Genomic DNA, 15295 nt, shown 5'->3' on the forward strand with positions numbered 1-15295 from the left:
TTCCCCTCCTACTCACACTGACACCAAATACGTTTATGTTGAACTACCAATATGCTTCTTCAAGGTAATTTTGAATAAAAAGAGTTTATTTGCTCAGCATATCAAGAGTACCATAAAAACATGCTCTCCAGTGCTCACACTGCTGCCCTCCAAAAGGAGGGCAGCTGACAGTTCCAAGTCATGAAAAGAGCAAAAAAACCAACCAACAAACAAAAGCATGGCAGGCTGGTGTTTATTGCTCACAGCACAGGAGCGACAATGCATAAGAACAAAGACACTGAAATAGTGGTATCTCTAATTAACTCAGGCAATGTGACTAAATAACATTTTAGGGGTTACAATGGTCATGTATAAATGAAAGTCCTATTGTACCTGCATTTTAATCACTGTTTCTTGTTGAACAGCCAAGGGGCAACCACTTCTATTGTGTGGCTTTCTTGCAAACCAATGTGGTCTAAAGATAATAGTGTGTTTCATTATTTATGAGTTGTTGGTTTTCTTTAGCTAAGTAGGCAGTTAGCAGCAGATTTATTGCTATCAGAGCAAAACTTGCCCTGCTGTTGAACAGGAGCGCATGACCTGAAATACAACAGCAGCACGGTGATTTTGCAGTGCTGTAAAATGCACTGGAAGCAAGCTTGGGTACACACAAGGGTAAAAAGAGTATGCCTGCAAATGACGTAGCCTGGCTGGCCAGGACACCTACACATAAAGCTCCTGTGTGACCACTCTGTGCCCAGGCTCTCAACAGCCAGAGCAGGGCACCTTCTCCCTGACACCCACATTGGTATCCTGCAGAAAAATGGTTATTTAATTAAGCTCAGCAGGGGGGAGAAAAACGTGACCTTCCACTTCTGAATCAAATGAATCAACAGAAATGAAATATATACAAATGCTGGCTGGTTAACTAGACTGACAAAGTAGCAGTACGTGCTGTGTCTCCAAGGGTGCTGCCTCTGTCCCAGGGGGTCAACACCAACTAATGTGATCTGAGAATATGGCCAAGATATTCTACACTCTTCGCTCCTCTTTGTAGATTCAGCTTCACATTTCTATGCACCTACTTCAATTGCTTCCTTTATATCCCTAAGAGCCAAAAGACACCACAATGAGCAAAACAATCTCACCAAAGAGCCTGAGACCTGCCAGACACCAAAGAAAATTCTGGGGGTTTGGCTGGTCCCCAGTATCGGCTCATGATCAGTCTGGTCTTCCTTAAAAAAAAAACCAATAAGCCTTCCTGTTCAATGAGAAACGCTACAATAATAGGCAAAAAGCATCAGCTGTAAGCAAGACTGCTTAGAAAATATTGCTTAGATTGCTTTCAGCATCTCAACTGTGCAAATATGTCTCGCTCCTTTCTGCTGGAGAATATTCATTACCCATGCCGTAAATGAGGAAACAGCCACGCATATAGCATTTGTTATTCCCTTTTATATTTTTAAAGCAAACCATGCCTCATTGCCTTCCAAATTAATTTAAATGTGAAAGTAGAAGATTTATCAGTGCGGAAAAAATAAAATCTTGCAATACTGCTGGAGACCGAGTCTCCTTTGCACTCCCTTCCTAGCAAGGAGATGCTGTATCTGGCAGTACCCAAGAATGAGCTGTTGCCATGGAAACAACTCTCTGGGAAGCAGCTCCTCATTGTTCCCGTGGTCATCCAGCTGTGGGCCCGCACAGGAACAGCTGTACCCTTGCACTAGAAAATGTCAGCCCTCTCTTACGTGATGCATTAAAAGGTAAGTAATCAGATGAAGGGAAGTTATTTACCACCAGAGAACGTGACTGTCACCAGCGCCAACTCCTCCTCCGGGTGCTGGATCTTTTCTGCTACAATCTTCAGCATCTCCTGAGCTGAAGTGGATACTTGAGCTTTCACACTGACATAGGAGTGCTCCGTTATATACACTCGGCAGAAAACTGCACAAAGGAAGACAGACAGGCTCAGCAGCAGGCAGAGACACCCAAACAGCAGGGGAGCATGTCGCAGACCCGACCACGGCAGTGCCCCGGCTGCCTGGCTGCTGCGGCTGCAGGAAGGGCAGCTGCTGCGCCCTGACCCACAGGGACACGAAACTAAGCATCAGTGTCACCATTTCCCCCCTTCCCACCTCCTCTCCCTGGGAATCGAGAGGGGCAAGCAAATGGAAACAGAGATACCCACAGCAATGCTTGTTCAAGACATCCTGCCCTGAGGATTTGTCAGGGATAACCCCCTCTACTGCCCATCATCTGTGCAAACCCAGCTGTTGCCATCTTTTCGCCCTTCCTTTTAGATTCAAACAGATTGCTGTCCTTTCAGTGTACTTCATACCCATTGCAGAAATTATTTTGGAAGTCCACTTCCACCTGGACCAGGAGCCTTTGCAAGAGCAGCGCTCCCTGGTCTCAAACCACTCCTGCTAGCTTATCACCAGAGTATTTTAGCACCAGCAGAGTCTGCCTAAACACCAATGCAATTAGTTCCGACAACTCTTCCCTTGAATCACTTGCAGCACACATAAAAGGGACTGGTTTGGAGAAATTCCCTGCGCCCATCACTCCTACTGAAGTCCATGAGTCGGTTTGGCTCTGGCAGGGAGATTCCCACCGGTAATGCTGTGGTCACGGTCAGCTCAGCTAACAGTTTGTTTCTGTTACAAAAAGGGCCGTATGCTCTCTCTGCTTGCCAGAATTTTAGGTGTACATCTTTTGCCAAGTTTGCTGTAGCCAATTCTTTGGAATACATCTGCATTAAAAAGGAAAAACCAGAGCTGCAGACTTGCATAGGTATTTCAAAAATTGCATCTGCTATTAAGAAACTCCACAGCTCTTGGTTTCATACTCACTTCAGTGCTTAATTACAACTTTCCATTTCCTTCTACTCCAGAACTTCTTATTGCGGACAGGCTGCTACCATGTCAGCATAAGAAAAAACTTATTTTCTCCAGAAATGCTGTATTTTTTAAATTGTTTTTATTGACGGATGTATGTAGCAATAGCTCTTTGCTTGTCCTACAAATCTTCATGCCTTCAGAGCACTTTCATTAAAGGAGACCATGCCAGAAGCAGTTAAAAACTCTATCCATGAGAATACCTTTTTTTTTTGTGTGTGTGTGTGGTAGCAAAGAAAAAAATCAAGATGAGAAGGAAGAAGGAGCTTAATATTTAGCCTTGGGGAAGAAGAGTAATTTGATTTTATAATTTTTTTCTTAACCTGTCTCAGCTGACAGACAGACAGTAAATCAGATGCTCATCCTATGGCAGAATATCTCTTCAGAATGGATATAACTCATGAAAAAATAGAGACATCAAATGGCACTGTAAATTACTAGGTAGAAAAATACATTTTAAAAAATGTGATGGGAATATTTGGATTTCATATGAAGAGTGTGACACAACTTGCTTACAGTGAATTTGTTTGAAATGTCCTCCTCTCTGTCATTTGGGAGGGGAGAACGACAGCAATGTTAATTTGTAACTGGGCTGTTGACATATCCTTTGTTTAACATTGAACTAAACCAACCCACAGGTCAGGTCCTCAAGCACAGCCATCACACTGGTTCCCCCAAAGCCTGTTCCCCCGCGCGCCTTTCAGACAATCTGTCTGCAGTATCTATGGGCATGGACCATTCCATCTCTTCCAGGAGCCTGTGCTGCTCCTGTGAGGTGCAGAAGGGAATGCCAGTGGGATGAAGCAGCCATGGGCTGCTTCAATAGGGGATACAAATGCCTCCAGTCAAGTGGCATGGTGGGGCTTGGACAGAGCCATCCTTCACAAGCACCATCAGTCGGCAGCACTCCACCACCACCTACTTAGACGTCTACCCTCAACACCCGTCTCCTTTCTCCAGCTCCACTTCTGTTATTTCATTCTCTCAACCCCATCAGCTTCTGTAGCTCAGGCTCTCAAAGAGTGAGATAAAAGCCATTTAACCCCGCTGGAGCTAGCCTTGCTGGGTCCTTCCCTTCCTGTCCTGCTGGCCATGCACTCTGTCCCCCCATCTGGTGCCACCACACTCCCCTCCCCACTCACCCATGAGCTTTGCCTGACTTTTTAAGAAGAATAATGAGTGTGGGGGTTCTCATCTGGAAATAACATTTTTAGAAGCAGCCTTGGTAACATAAGCCTCAAATCTATATTTGAAGCATGGGAAGAAGATACCTATCAGCAGCACGTATTGCGCAGAAAGACTTGGCACTGAAGGAGCTCGGGTTTTATTCTGCCACAAACAAGCACTAGAAATACACTGACTCTATCTGAACTCCCAGAGTTTTGTTCCCAGCGAGAAATGAAGATATATTGTCAAAGGGTGAGACGTCCAGGTAGGAGGCCCTTCTCCCTGTTCTCCGCTCATCCATGGTGCTCCCCCTCCTCTCTGCCTCCTTCCTTGTGCAGGCATTACAGGAGGGTGATGGTCTCGCTGTGTTTGTGCATTAGCCGTGATGAAGGGAAATTGCATTTTGAAATGGTTGCCACTAAAGTGAAGTGGCACCTTGCACTCCACACAGGGAGACATTTTCGAGAAGGAACTAAGGTGGGTTCCCAGTGAGCAGATCCTGGCCCATTTCATGTGACAGGCTTATTCATTCACCATTTGCAACCAACACCTAGGTCAAGAGGCCGAGAGCATGAAATGCAGCATGAATAATGCCTGGTAGACGGGCAGCCCATCCTGGGAGGCACACAGCTCTGCTACAGGGCTGCTGGACGAACTGGACAGGGCAAAAGCCCCTTGAGATACCATGTCACTGTTGAACCCCTGCAAAGCAGGGGGCAAGAAGGTAGTCTTACACAGCCAAACTTTCTTCTTTTGTGACCCTAAGGTCCTGTTCAAAAGCTGTATGTCAGTTTTTTAAAAAAATAAATTACATTACGAGCACCTCATGAGAAACAATTTTGCAGTTTTTCCTCCACTCTTCCAATCATACTTACTTTCCTCTGTTTCATTCATGGTTCCTCTGTGCTGCAGCCAGTTCTCCTTTACACTGAACTGGTGGAAAAAGGTTTTATTCTGTGAGGGAGTGGGAGAGAAAAAAAAAAAACCAACAAACAACAAAACAGTGATTCTTTGCATCCCTGCCCTTTACAAAGCAGTAATTCACAGGACACAGCATTCAGCCCATACGCCTTTCCAAAAAGGTTCCCGTCTAGGAAATCCACCCACCGTTTCTAGGGTCAGTAAACTGGGAGTTGCTTTACTAACTGATGGCTAAAGTGGGGATTTTGGAGGAAGTGGGACACGCCAAAGCTAAGCAGCCTGTACGATTCAAGGTTCTCTGTAGCCATGTTCAGAGCTCATTTCTTATACACTTATTCTTATATATGTTTCCTATGTACCAATCTGCCTATTTAGCAATTTGACTACAATCTCATGTTCTGCCTTCCAGATTTCTGCAGTAACATTTTAAGCTTATTACACACTTCAGCTTCAGCCTAGTAAATTTGACAAGCACAGCAATTCACCTCTGTGCAGTTTGTACGCCAACTTTCACTGGCTGCATCTTCTCCCTCCGGTTAAATAGACAGATTCATGTTCTTCTCTCTCCTCCTCTGTCCCTGTCACAACAAATCCCCTCTTTGCTCTGTCTTCTTGACATCCATGTCAATATGCCTGTGCCCAGCCTGGTTTGCCCAGGTTGCTACATTTCTCCACCCCAGTGAGGACACGCTCCCAGGCCTCTCCTGAATTCTGACATCTCAGAGCATCTTGTTAAGATGCTAATACCGTCACAGTCACTGCAGGTTAGCTCACACAGCTGATATCCAGGCTGCACTGGCAGGAAAATAAAATTCCTTAAGCAACACTGCAGGTCTAACCTCACTGATGTACCCTGTCATGTTTTTGGCCATCAGTCACTCTCAGCTGAGAAGCCAAGAAAAGACAGGGAAGCAGGCAGAAGGGGAGAAAGTGAGGTGATAAGTTATCTAGCAACCAGCAACAATCAGGTTTGTGTTACCTTTCGATGAGGTGAATACTCATCTACAGTGCTGAAACAAAAAGGAAAATCCAAATTATTCTTTCCAGCCAAAGTTTAGGAAAAGGAAGTTTTGGCTATTACAAAGTTTACAACATCAGAAAGTTTTTTAACATTAAATAGTCATCACAGAACAGCTGCAGAGCTCCTTCAGGGAAACGTAAGGGTGTCTGGCTCAGCCAGAAATTTTTGATGTGACTTGCACAGTCGATGTAGTGAAAAGCAATGCTGGCAGCCCACGGAGAGCACAGGCACACAGGCCCCCAGGGCAAGCAGTCAGGGTCACTCTCAGGGACACAGCTCCTTCCACCTACCCAGTGGCCAAACCACGGACACAAATGCCATTTGTTGGAAAAACGTGGCAAGGAAATCTCTTTTACAAATATCATAATTATTAGCAAAATAATAACCCTGAGATGACTACTGCAAAAGAGATTTGCTTCTCAGTACCACAGGCTGCAAAGATTGAGAATGAAGGTACCATCTGAAGTCACAGACTGCAGCTTCTGAGGGAAATTTTGCCAGCTTTTCCACAAAGAACCGCTTTACTGCAAGTCATCCCAACCAAAACTGATGGGAGTGACTGGTGAACCACACACACCACCCAGCAAACATCAGAGAAGACTGAATAATCTAGCTTTGGTTTAGAGAGGAGACGATTTATAAAAATGAATATAGTGCTTGTATCACTCATTGCTTTACTGAATTGCAGCAAGATGACAACAGGAATAGATTACGCTCTAAATAAAAAGGGACTTGATCACAAACATAATCAATACTTACTGACGGCGATGCATCCCAAGTATCTTCTGAAATTCTTTCAGGTCCTTCTCAAGAATGGGATATTCATACACATCATCCAACACATTCCTGTATATCGTCTACAAAATAAAATGGTATCTGCAAATATCTGATAACTCAAACATAAATCTAAGGCATCACATCAGTGGTCTAAATCAAATCAGGCACTAGCCTACTAAAACAAATATCATTATATTCATGCAAGACTCATAAGGAGAGAAAGTTCCTGTTTCAATTTCCCAACTGATCAAAATTCAGCTTGCCTTTGGAGAAACTCTCTGTATCATCATCAAGTGAGAGAGCAAAACGTTGACACTCTTGTCTACAAACAGGAAGATTTAAAAAAAGACTTGTGGCTGCTATATGAAGTCACTTATCCAAAATGATAACAGGTTCGTTTGGTTAAGACTTTTAATATGGAGAATGTTGTCCTTTACTTTTCCTCATGTTTTCATGCACTTTAAATTGAGTTGATGTCTCTGACAAACAAATAATACACTCCTAGGTGTATACCAATAAATAAATAAATCAATCCTGTTTCTTCTTTTTGGGGAGGTATTGTTTGGACATCATCAGGGTATCAATCAGGAACCTCAGTTAAATGTAAAAGACACTACCTCAGATAAGATGTAAATAAACTGAATCGGCTTTTATATTGTAAGCAATATTTTCTCCATTTCAGAATCTGCACGTAGATCCTTCTTTTTTCCCTTCCAAGAAAATGAGGATCATATATATGAGCTGAGTCATCAGGTTTGCTTTAGCCCAGTTAACACTCCTGCATTCATAAGTCTCAGCATGAATGATTCTGGCCTACAATCCTATATATTGCTTTTTGCACATATAACTTCAACCATCATTAATATTACTGCTGTTTAATATTGCACAGAAATTGTGCAACAATACCCAGCCACACACCTCCAGGGTCAGAAAGACAAGCCCTGCATTAAGATAGGTGCAACACAGCGTAACCTAACTGATGGATCTCCAGTTGCAGCCAAAGAGTCTTATTGGGAAAGGTGGACGATCCTGCAAAGTCTCGTAAAATGCTTTCATCTTTCAAACAGCAGGGAAAAAAAACAATTTAAAAAACCCCAAAACAATCAACAACCAGATGGAGCTTGGGTTAGTGACAACATGGCTGTTTGCAAATTTACAAGGGAATTACAAAAACTTCTGGAACTCATTCAGAAAGATCAGAAGATCCTTGTTAATAAGTAAGGGTGTAATTTTATGTATTAAAAATAACATAAAGCTGTGCTGCTTTCTATGCGCATCTGACACAACACTGTGGAACAGCATTTCACTCCTCAGCTGAAGCGGCACCTCTTACAAGGCTCTCAAAACTCTCTCTTTGTCCATGATCCTCTGGATAATGACTGTTGACCCCGTTCTGGCAGACACACCAGTATGTCTAAGGAACATGCCCATCTTTGTAGGTTTATTTCTTACCTTCCTAATTTTTTCCATTGTCTAGAGAAGAGAACATGAAGTTCTATAATTTTCGTATCTGAAAGTAGTGGTTTTGACATTGAACATACTGACATTACAGGCTTCCTATCCAAACTATCTCTAAGGCATTCAAGGAAGACACATGTGAATCATTTTATATTATAGATTTCATGGAGAAAATTTAGTATGAAAAATTATGCTCTATAGCTTTTGCTTCTGGGACTTTTTAGACACAGAATTTTAATTAAACAGCGCTGAAATGCATCAGAAAGTGTGTTAATACCTTTAAAAATTGTTTCAAATGCTCATCTTCGTGTAACCAGTCTTTGTAGAGAGAAGTCCACTGAGACACCAAATGCAAGACTTTTCGTTTTCTACAGGACACATCAGAGTCATCCTCTTTCCCTTGCTGGTTCTTAGCACAATAGGTACAATAGATTAAGGAACAAATAACAACATTTCACTGAAATTGAAACATCGAAGTGATGGAAAAGGCTCTGCAATCATCTCATTTGCTAATGAAAGATTTTTTTCACTACGCTGCTGAGTTTTAAAAGTTTTATCCCATCTGGAGCTTTAGGAGTTTCATCAACTTTTTGGAATGAAATTCACAGTAATAGAAATGTCAGTTCATCCTCTGTGCCAACAGGATTTTTTTCCTTTATAGATTAGAGAGGCAAGTCTATAAAAGTAAAATCAATTCAAAAGGAATTATACAATGTTGAGTCATATATTTTCTGTGGAACTGGGAATAAACCTTTGTCCTGCACACCGATGCCAACTTGAATGCCTGTGGGAAGAAGGGCAATGCATCATTAACAAAAACAAAAAACTCAGGCAGAGGAAGTCAGTTTCTTTTCCTCTGCACAAATTACGCTATCTGCAGAAATAACCCTATTAAAATAAAAATAAGGTGAAAGAATCTATTTCCACCACTGTCCTCTATCCACAAAGCAGAAACACTAAATGTCAGAAGATACCCACTATGTACATTGTTCCTGTCTCTTCACTGTTCTTTCTTTTATTAGGTAAAAAGATGTTTTCACCACAAAAGGTAAAGAGGAAAAAAAGTAAAAGGAAAAAAAGAAAAGCAAGTTCATTTTATAGCTTCAAGTTCATTCAAACAATGCTTCATAGCTTACGGAAGTAACTGAAAATACAAGAAAAAAACCCTTTTATCTCAATATGAGTTAGACTAATATACCGTATCATAGGATAAAAGGAGCAGAGATTGCAAAATACTTTATTCTTCATTTCTTCTCTTCATGCATTCTGAAATGTATTACACAGATATAGGTACTCTAACAATTAACATATAGGTCTGGGTAGGTTTTAACCTTACTTTATACATTACTTTGTAACAGTTATAGAGGTTCATTTATCTTTAAACAAAACCAGCAGACATAAGATTGCATTGTTGCTGTGAGTTAGGAGTCTTTCAAGCATCCTTGTGAAATAAGTATGCACATACACAAATGTGTATGTTTTGGATACAGGTTTATTCAGGGGCAGCTTTAGCTTTGTACATTCAATGTCAGAGCAGGAGGTTTCTGTTTATTGATTCCTCAGCTATGCAAATTCTAAACATTTTAACAGGTGAGTATCTCCCCCCGGCCTGGCACATGCCAGTTAGGGGAGCTCACATCCAAATTTGAATTTAATGTTTCCAGATTGAATCTTTTCCTCCACAACCCATTTGAGTTAAAAAAGCCAACATAACCTGAATTTTGGGAAGCTACAGATTTGAATCAAATTCCAAGTATCATAAAACCTTATGAAAATCAGAAGGAGAGGAAAAGTCCTTGAAAGATCAGCTAAACTAGTCCATCCAAGTCCACCCTAAGAGAGGCTTAAGTATGCCCTGTGTTATCCTTGGAACATATTTTCTAGTTTCTTCTTCTTAATATTCTTCAGTATCAATGATTCTACTGTCTCACACATTTTCCACTCCAGCGTTTCTTTTCTTAATGTAAAAAAAAAATTAAAAAATTCCTAATATCTAATATTTAAACTGTCTTACACCAGTTTAATCTCACTGCCTCTTGTCTAGCATCCATAAAGGAACAGATTCTTCCCCTCCTCTTTAGGTACCTGAATATCGTCTCATTTATAGTTTCCCATTTTTTAGTAACACAGCCCAAATTCTTTGCATGTCTTTTTTTTCTAGAATGCTGGCAATTCCCACTGCTCTCTTCTGAAGTTGTTCTTATTTATTCATGCATTTCTTGGGGTGTGATGCCAAAAGCTCAGGTGCAGTCCACCTTCTAAGGATGCCACAGTAAATATTAGACAACTGCTCTCTTCTTCTCACCATTTTTATTTGCAACCTCAAAATAATCACATGGGGTTGCACTTCAATAATATCAATATGCAAAGAACAAAATTATCCCAGGCATGGAATTTACTATGATATAAGGCTTGACAATAGATAAACCTAGGTGTAAGTGTGTGAACTCTGTTAATAGAACACTTAATAAAAGGATATTGCCTCAGAAGTGCCTGGCACAAGTCATCAGTGGTCATGAAGACTGTGTATGTGAGAAGGAAGTCATCCAGGAGAGTTTCTGCAGAGGAAGACAAAAAAGCCCAAGGTACAATACCTTAGTGAAAGGAGGCAGAGAGATTCTACTCCTGTTAGTGTGCATGGCAGGAATAGGACTCCCTCCCCCCAAAAAAGTCCTGGCAATTAAACTCTATAACTCGAAAGTTATAAAGTAGGTATGTTTATTGCGCGTAGATGCACGGGGGATCGCTCCTCCACAAGCGTGCATGCCCGAAGTGACGAACCATCTCTCGGTTATACAATAAAACAAATGAATATTCAATTAACGCCTACAGATATTCGTTACCTAAACCGCTTACTCTCGTTTCGTATGTTAATTAGCTTATCAATCCTTTGCCTGGAATGTGGTGGTCTTGCAGGTTTGCAGCTAATTCATGTCCTTGTCGGCCACCTAGTTTTCTTTAGCAAAGAGATTTAGTGCTCCCTCTAGATAACACTGGAATGTTTCTCATCCTTTTTATAAATAGCCCCTTTTGTTAGAAGAAGAAGAACAGACTCTTTCTATCATTAGTTATTTCCTTAAAACTATATGGTTACGTGACCAATCACCACACCTAAACTCCTTGAGCATATACAATCACAATCGATGTTTATTATCCCTCTTTCGCACTATTTCTTCAGATCAGTCCCAAAGCATACAGAATACATCAAACTTTAAGTTTCAAACAGTTAATAATATGTTGCCAATGCAGAGATCAGATCTTTTATTTAAAAAGCACATCCTAAGCTCTCAAAGAACCAACAAGCACAAATATGTGCAAAATGAGCCACAGTTTAGGAATCAGTAAGACAAGAGTCCTTATCACCAACACCACCATCCTGGTTGGCCCTGCTGCATGCAAAGCAACCTTTCCATCAGCTAAGTTGTTTTAAAAATTCAGAAGAAAAAATTTTACTAATAGGAGAGAAAAAAACGTGATCAGCATGTACTGTGATTAACACCTACGCACAGTAGTTGAGAACCATGAAACAAACATTAAAATCTTTAGCAGGTTAGTCCATTGGGCATCAGTAGAAGTGCTGAGAATTTTTCTCTAAGGTTTATCTAATTACATTATGGAAGGGTGTTTTCTCTACCCTGGTTTCTAGAAGTCCTGCAGAAATGGGCCGCAGGTACTTGCTAACAAACGATCTCTACTCACAGCAGTTGCAGCATCTCAGAGCAATTTCCTCATTCCTCATTCCCATGCCACACTACTTTTAGGATTTTTCCAAACCTTTACCACGCACAGTAGGACGCTGAAAGGACTGGGTTTGCTCTAAGATGAGAGCTCAGGGCTTATCTCATGGTGGTCTTCAGCAACTCAATAGCAGAGCAGAGATAAGACCAAGCCAGACTTCTCCTGGAGGTATGCACCATCAGAGAGTGCAAAGGAAAATTTGTCTAGACACAAGGGATTACATTACGTTCTTTCTCCTGTGAGGAGGGTCAAGCACAGGGATAGGCTGCCCGGACAGACTGCAGAATCTCCAGCATCAGGTATATTCAGGGCCTGAGCAAAACTCCAGAGCATCCTGGCCTCACTGGGCCTGCTTCGAGCAGGGGTTGGACCAGATGCCTTCACAGATCCCTTCCAACTGAAATTATCCCACAATGCGTAAACAAATTGGCTTCCAATTTTAGTAATCTACTCATATATGATGCATGATCTAGGAATGAATTTGTATTTGGTTCACAAAACCCCAAAATCTAGCTTTCTGCAAACAGACAAGAGAATTATATAGGTTGTCTTAACCTCCAAATAAAAATGTTTGTGTTTGGATATTCTGGTTGTTTTTTCTTCCCCAAATGGTAAGATTTTCCTCATGTTTTGAGGAACTCTTATTCACCATATTTCTCTGAATTCCACCAGGTATACTGTGTTCCCTTTAACAAGAAAACAGGTTTGCACCACCTTCTTTATCAGATAAGAACAGGAACAAGGACAGAGGCTGAACAGTAACAGAATTCCAGTTATACTGCAGAGCAAAAAATACTTTACCAATATAACTAGTTGTTACTAATTAGGACCAATTAGTTGTGATTTACGTGGTGGATTTAGAACTGCAACGACTAAGGGCCGAACCATACCTCACATGAGGAAGATAAGGCTGAGCCCTGGTTTCCCTACTCTGATTTTCTCACGAATTTTGTTTGCAATCTGTTCCAGCCCAAGCTCATGATTGTGTATGAGTTTGTAACTGAGAGCATCCCAGCAGCATTTCACACCAAGGCTGCAATTGCACAAACATTTAGACCAATTTCAGTTACAACCGCTTTGGACCTCTTTGTCAGTGAATTATTGACCCCATAGCAGCAGTGCAGGATGGCAATAAGAATTAATCCATTTGTCATTCAAAGCCAGATATCATGTGGATATCAGATGGATGGATAGCTAATGACATCCCACCCTCTGAGCATGGGATTCAAAATACCTCCATTGTCTTTAAAAAAACCCAACAAACCAGCTAGATCAATGCATTTAACACAGCTGGTCTAGAAAGAACCCTGATCTAAAGACACATAGCTAAAACCCCTTGCATTCAGAAACAATTAAATTCTTTATATTTCACCAACACTGTTAAAAACTTTGGGAAGTATTATCTCTCCATAAAAAGAATATTTTGTCTCAGTAAATGAGAAGACATTGTGAACAGCTTGTTCTTTATCTGAAAGGTCATCTATTCATTCTGTTGAATCATCTTTTGGATGATACAATGCAGCTATTAAAGTTGGAGGTTTCACAAACATTTATTTGGAAACAGCTGATCTTGGAGTCAACAATCACATTTTAGTTCTTCACTAAACTATGTGTCTGTGCGGTGATCCTCACGAAAACAGAGACATTTACAACTGATTATTTCCCCAACTTTCTATTCTGTATATATGATCTCTGGGGCCCCCAGCATAACGAGGACATGGACCTGTTGGAGCAAGTCCAGAGAAGGGCCACAAAGATGATCAGAGGCTGGAGCACCTCTCCTATGAAGACAGGATGAGAGAGCTGGGGTTGTCCAGCCTGGAGCAGAGGAGGCTCCAGGGAGACCTTACAGAAGCTTTCCAGGACCTAAAGGGGGCCTACAAGGGAGCCGGAGAGGGACTTCTTACAAGGGCATGTGCTGATAGGACGAGGGGCAACGGCTTTAAACTGAAAGAGAGTAGATTTAGATCAGGTATTGGGAAGAAATTCTTTACTGTGAGGGTGGTGAGGCACGGGGACAGGTTGCCCAGAGAAGTTGTGGGTGCCCCATTCCCAGGAATGATCAAGGCCAGGTCAGGTGGAGCTTTGAGCAACTTGGTCTAGTGGAAGGTGTCCCTGCCCATGGCCGTGGGGTTGGAACTACATGGTCTTTAAGGTCACTTTCAACCCAAACCATTCTATGATCCTATAATATCCGAGTTTCAGCAATACATAGCCACGTGTTCAGAAAAGAAATTAAGCACTACCTGAAGCAAAACTGCAATGCTTATCAATGAACTCCTGCAATTGTTCAAAATAGCGTTACTTTATCATACGAACTTACATACCAACATACTAACACACCAACTTAAAAGTTTGTTTTGACTACCTGATCATCTGTTTTCCAGATGTCTATCTTCAGTTATTCCAGCATCCCTAAGTGGTGGAGTGGTTAGAAAGGCTGGTTTTGACATGATTTGAGTTTTGTTGCTTTTTTTTGCTTAATTTTTTTGCAAGAACTATGCTACAGTGCTATTATGTACTAATGCAATTCTCTGGAAAAAAATTAGTGAAGGGAAGATTAAAACTGTGTGCTTGTTCACATAACTTACAACTGTTTTCAAGCTCTCTGTTCATCTCCCTCACTCTCCGTGCTCAATCATACATCCATCTATTCACAGCCTCTGGCTTCTAACCACCTTATGAAAACAAGGTATATCACTCAGCCAACTTAAAAGTTGCACATACGTATACATAGCGATTTCTTTTTTCTTCTAAATGGAGGAAATGCTAAGAAAAAGAAGAAAAACCTCATAAATTATGATTCCAACAGCCTGTACATAGGGTAGATCTTTTCAGATCTTTGCCTCTGAATTTGTTTAGAAATTTAAACCCTAAAGGAATGTTTTGAACAAAAAGAGTCTGGATTCTACATGTGGCCCATTAATAGCATCACTCATCCATTAAATTACTTTAATAAGCAAGCAATGGAAGTGCTTTTGCTAGATTAAATATCTATTACCAGACGTCACCTAAAGACTTCACGTTAATATTCACATTTTTTAAATGCCTGCACTACCTTGTAGGTATTTCCCTGAAGTCCTACTGTTCCCTGTAACTCTCTTCTGTATTTTTTTCCTAAATGCACTGTAATTTAAAATCATTCCAGGATGGTTCTTCATGCCATAGCAAGGACACAAAACCTGAGGGTGTACAGATTCTTCAAAACAAACAACTGCACACTTCTCAGATACTTTTGGGCAGTAATACATGTCCACAAATAATGATTTGCTGGTCTTAACCTGCAAACAGACAGAAAGGCTAACCATGAAAGGCCAATCTATCCAAAGCAAATTAT

General features: G+C 41.1%; 1 protein-coding gene across 2 annotated transcripts in view; it reads right to left on the bottom strand.

Annotated features, from left to right (window-relative positions):
- Positions 1-15295, bottom strand: part of RAPGEF5 (Rap guanine nucleotide exchange factor 5) — a 162697-nt gene that overhangs the window by 24859 nt on the left and 122543 nt on the right. Inside the window, exons 12-17 of one of the 2 annotated variants that reach the window (XM_056335689.1) lie at positions 10700-10778; positions 8498-8642; positions 6745-6842; positions 5944-5974; positions 4919-4976; positions 1774-1923 (exon numbers count right to left, since the gene is read on the bottom strand). In XM_056335689.1, coding sequence (XP_056191664.1) covers positions 1774-1923; positions 4919-4976; positions 5944-5974; positions 6745-6842; positions 8498-8642; positions 10700-10778 — 561 coding nt within the window. Of the gene's footprint in view, positions 1-1773; positions 1924-4918; positions 4998-5943; positions 5975-6744; positions 6843-8497; positions 8643-10699; positions 10779-15295 lie in introns of both variants that reach the window. The other variant, XM_056335686.1, reaches the window with a different exon arrangement.

The sequence above is a fragment of the Falco biarmicus genome, chromosome 4 (genome assembly GCF_023638135.1).
Source record: "Falco biarmicus isolate bFalBia1 chromosome 4, bFalBia1.pri, whole genome shotgun sequence".
In the NCBI taxonomy this organism is placed as follows: domain Eukaryota; kingdom Metazoa; phylum Chordata; class Aves; order Falconiformes; family Falconidae; genus Falco; species Falco biarmicus.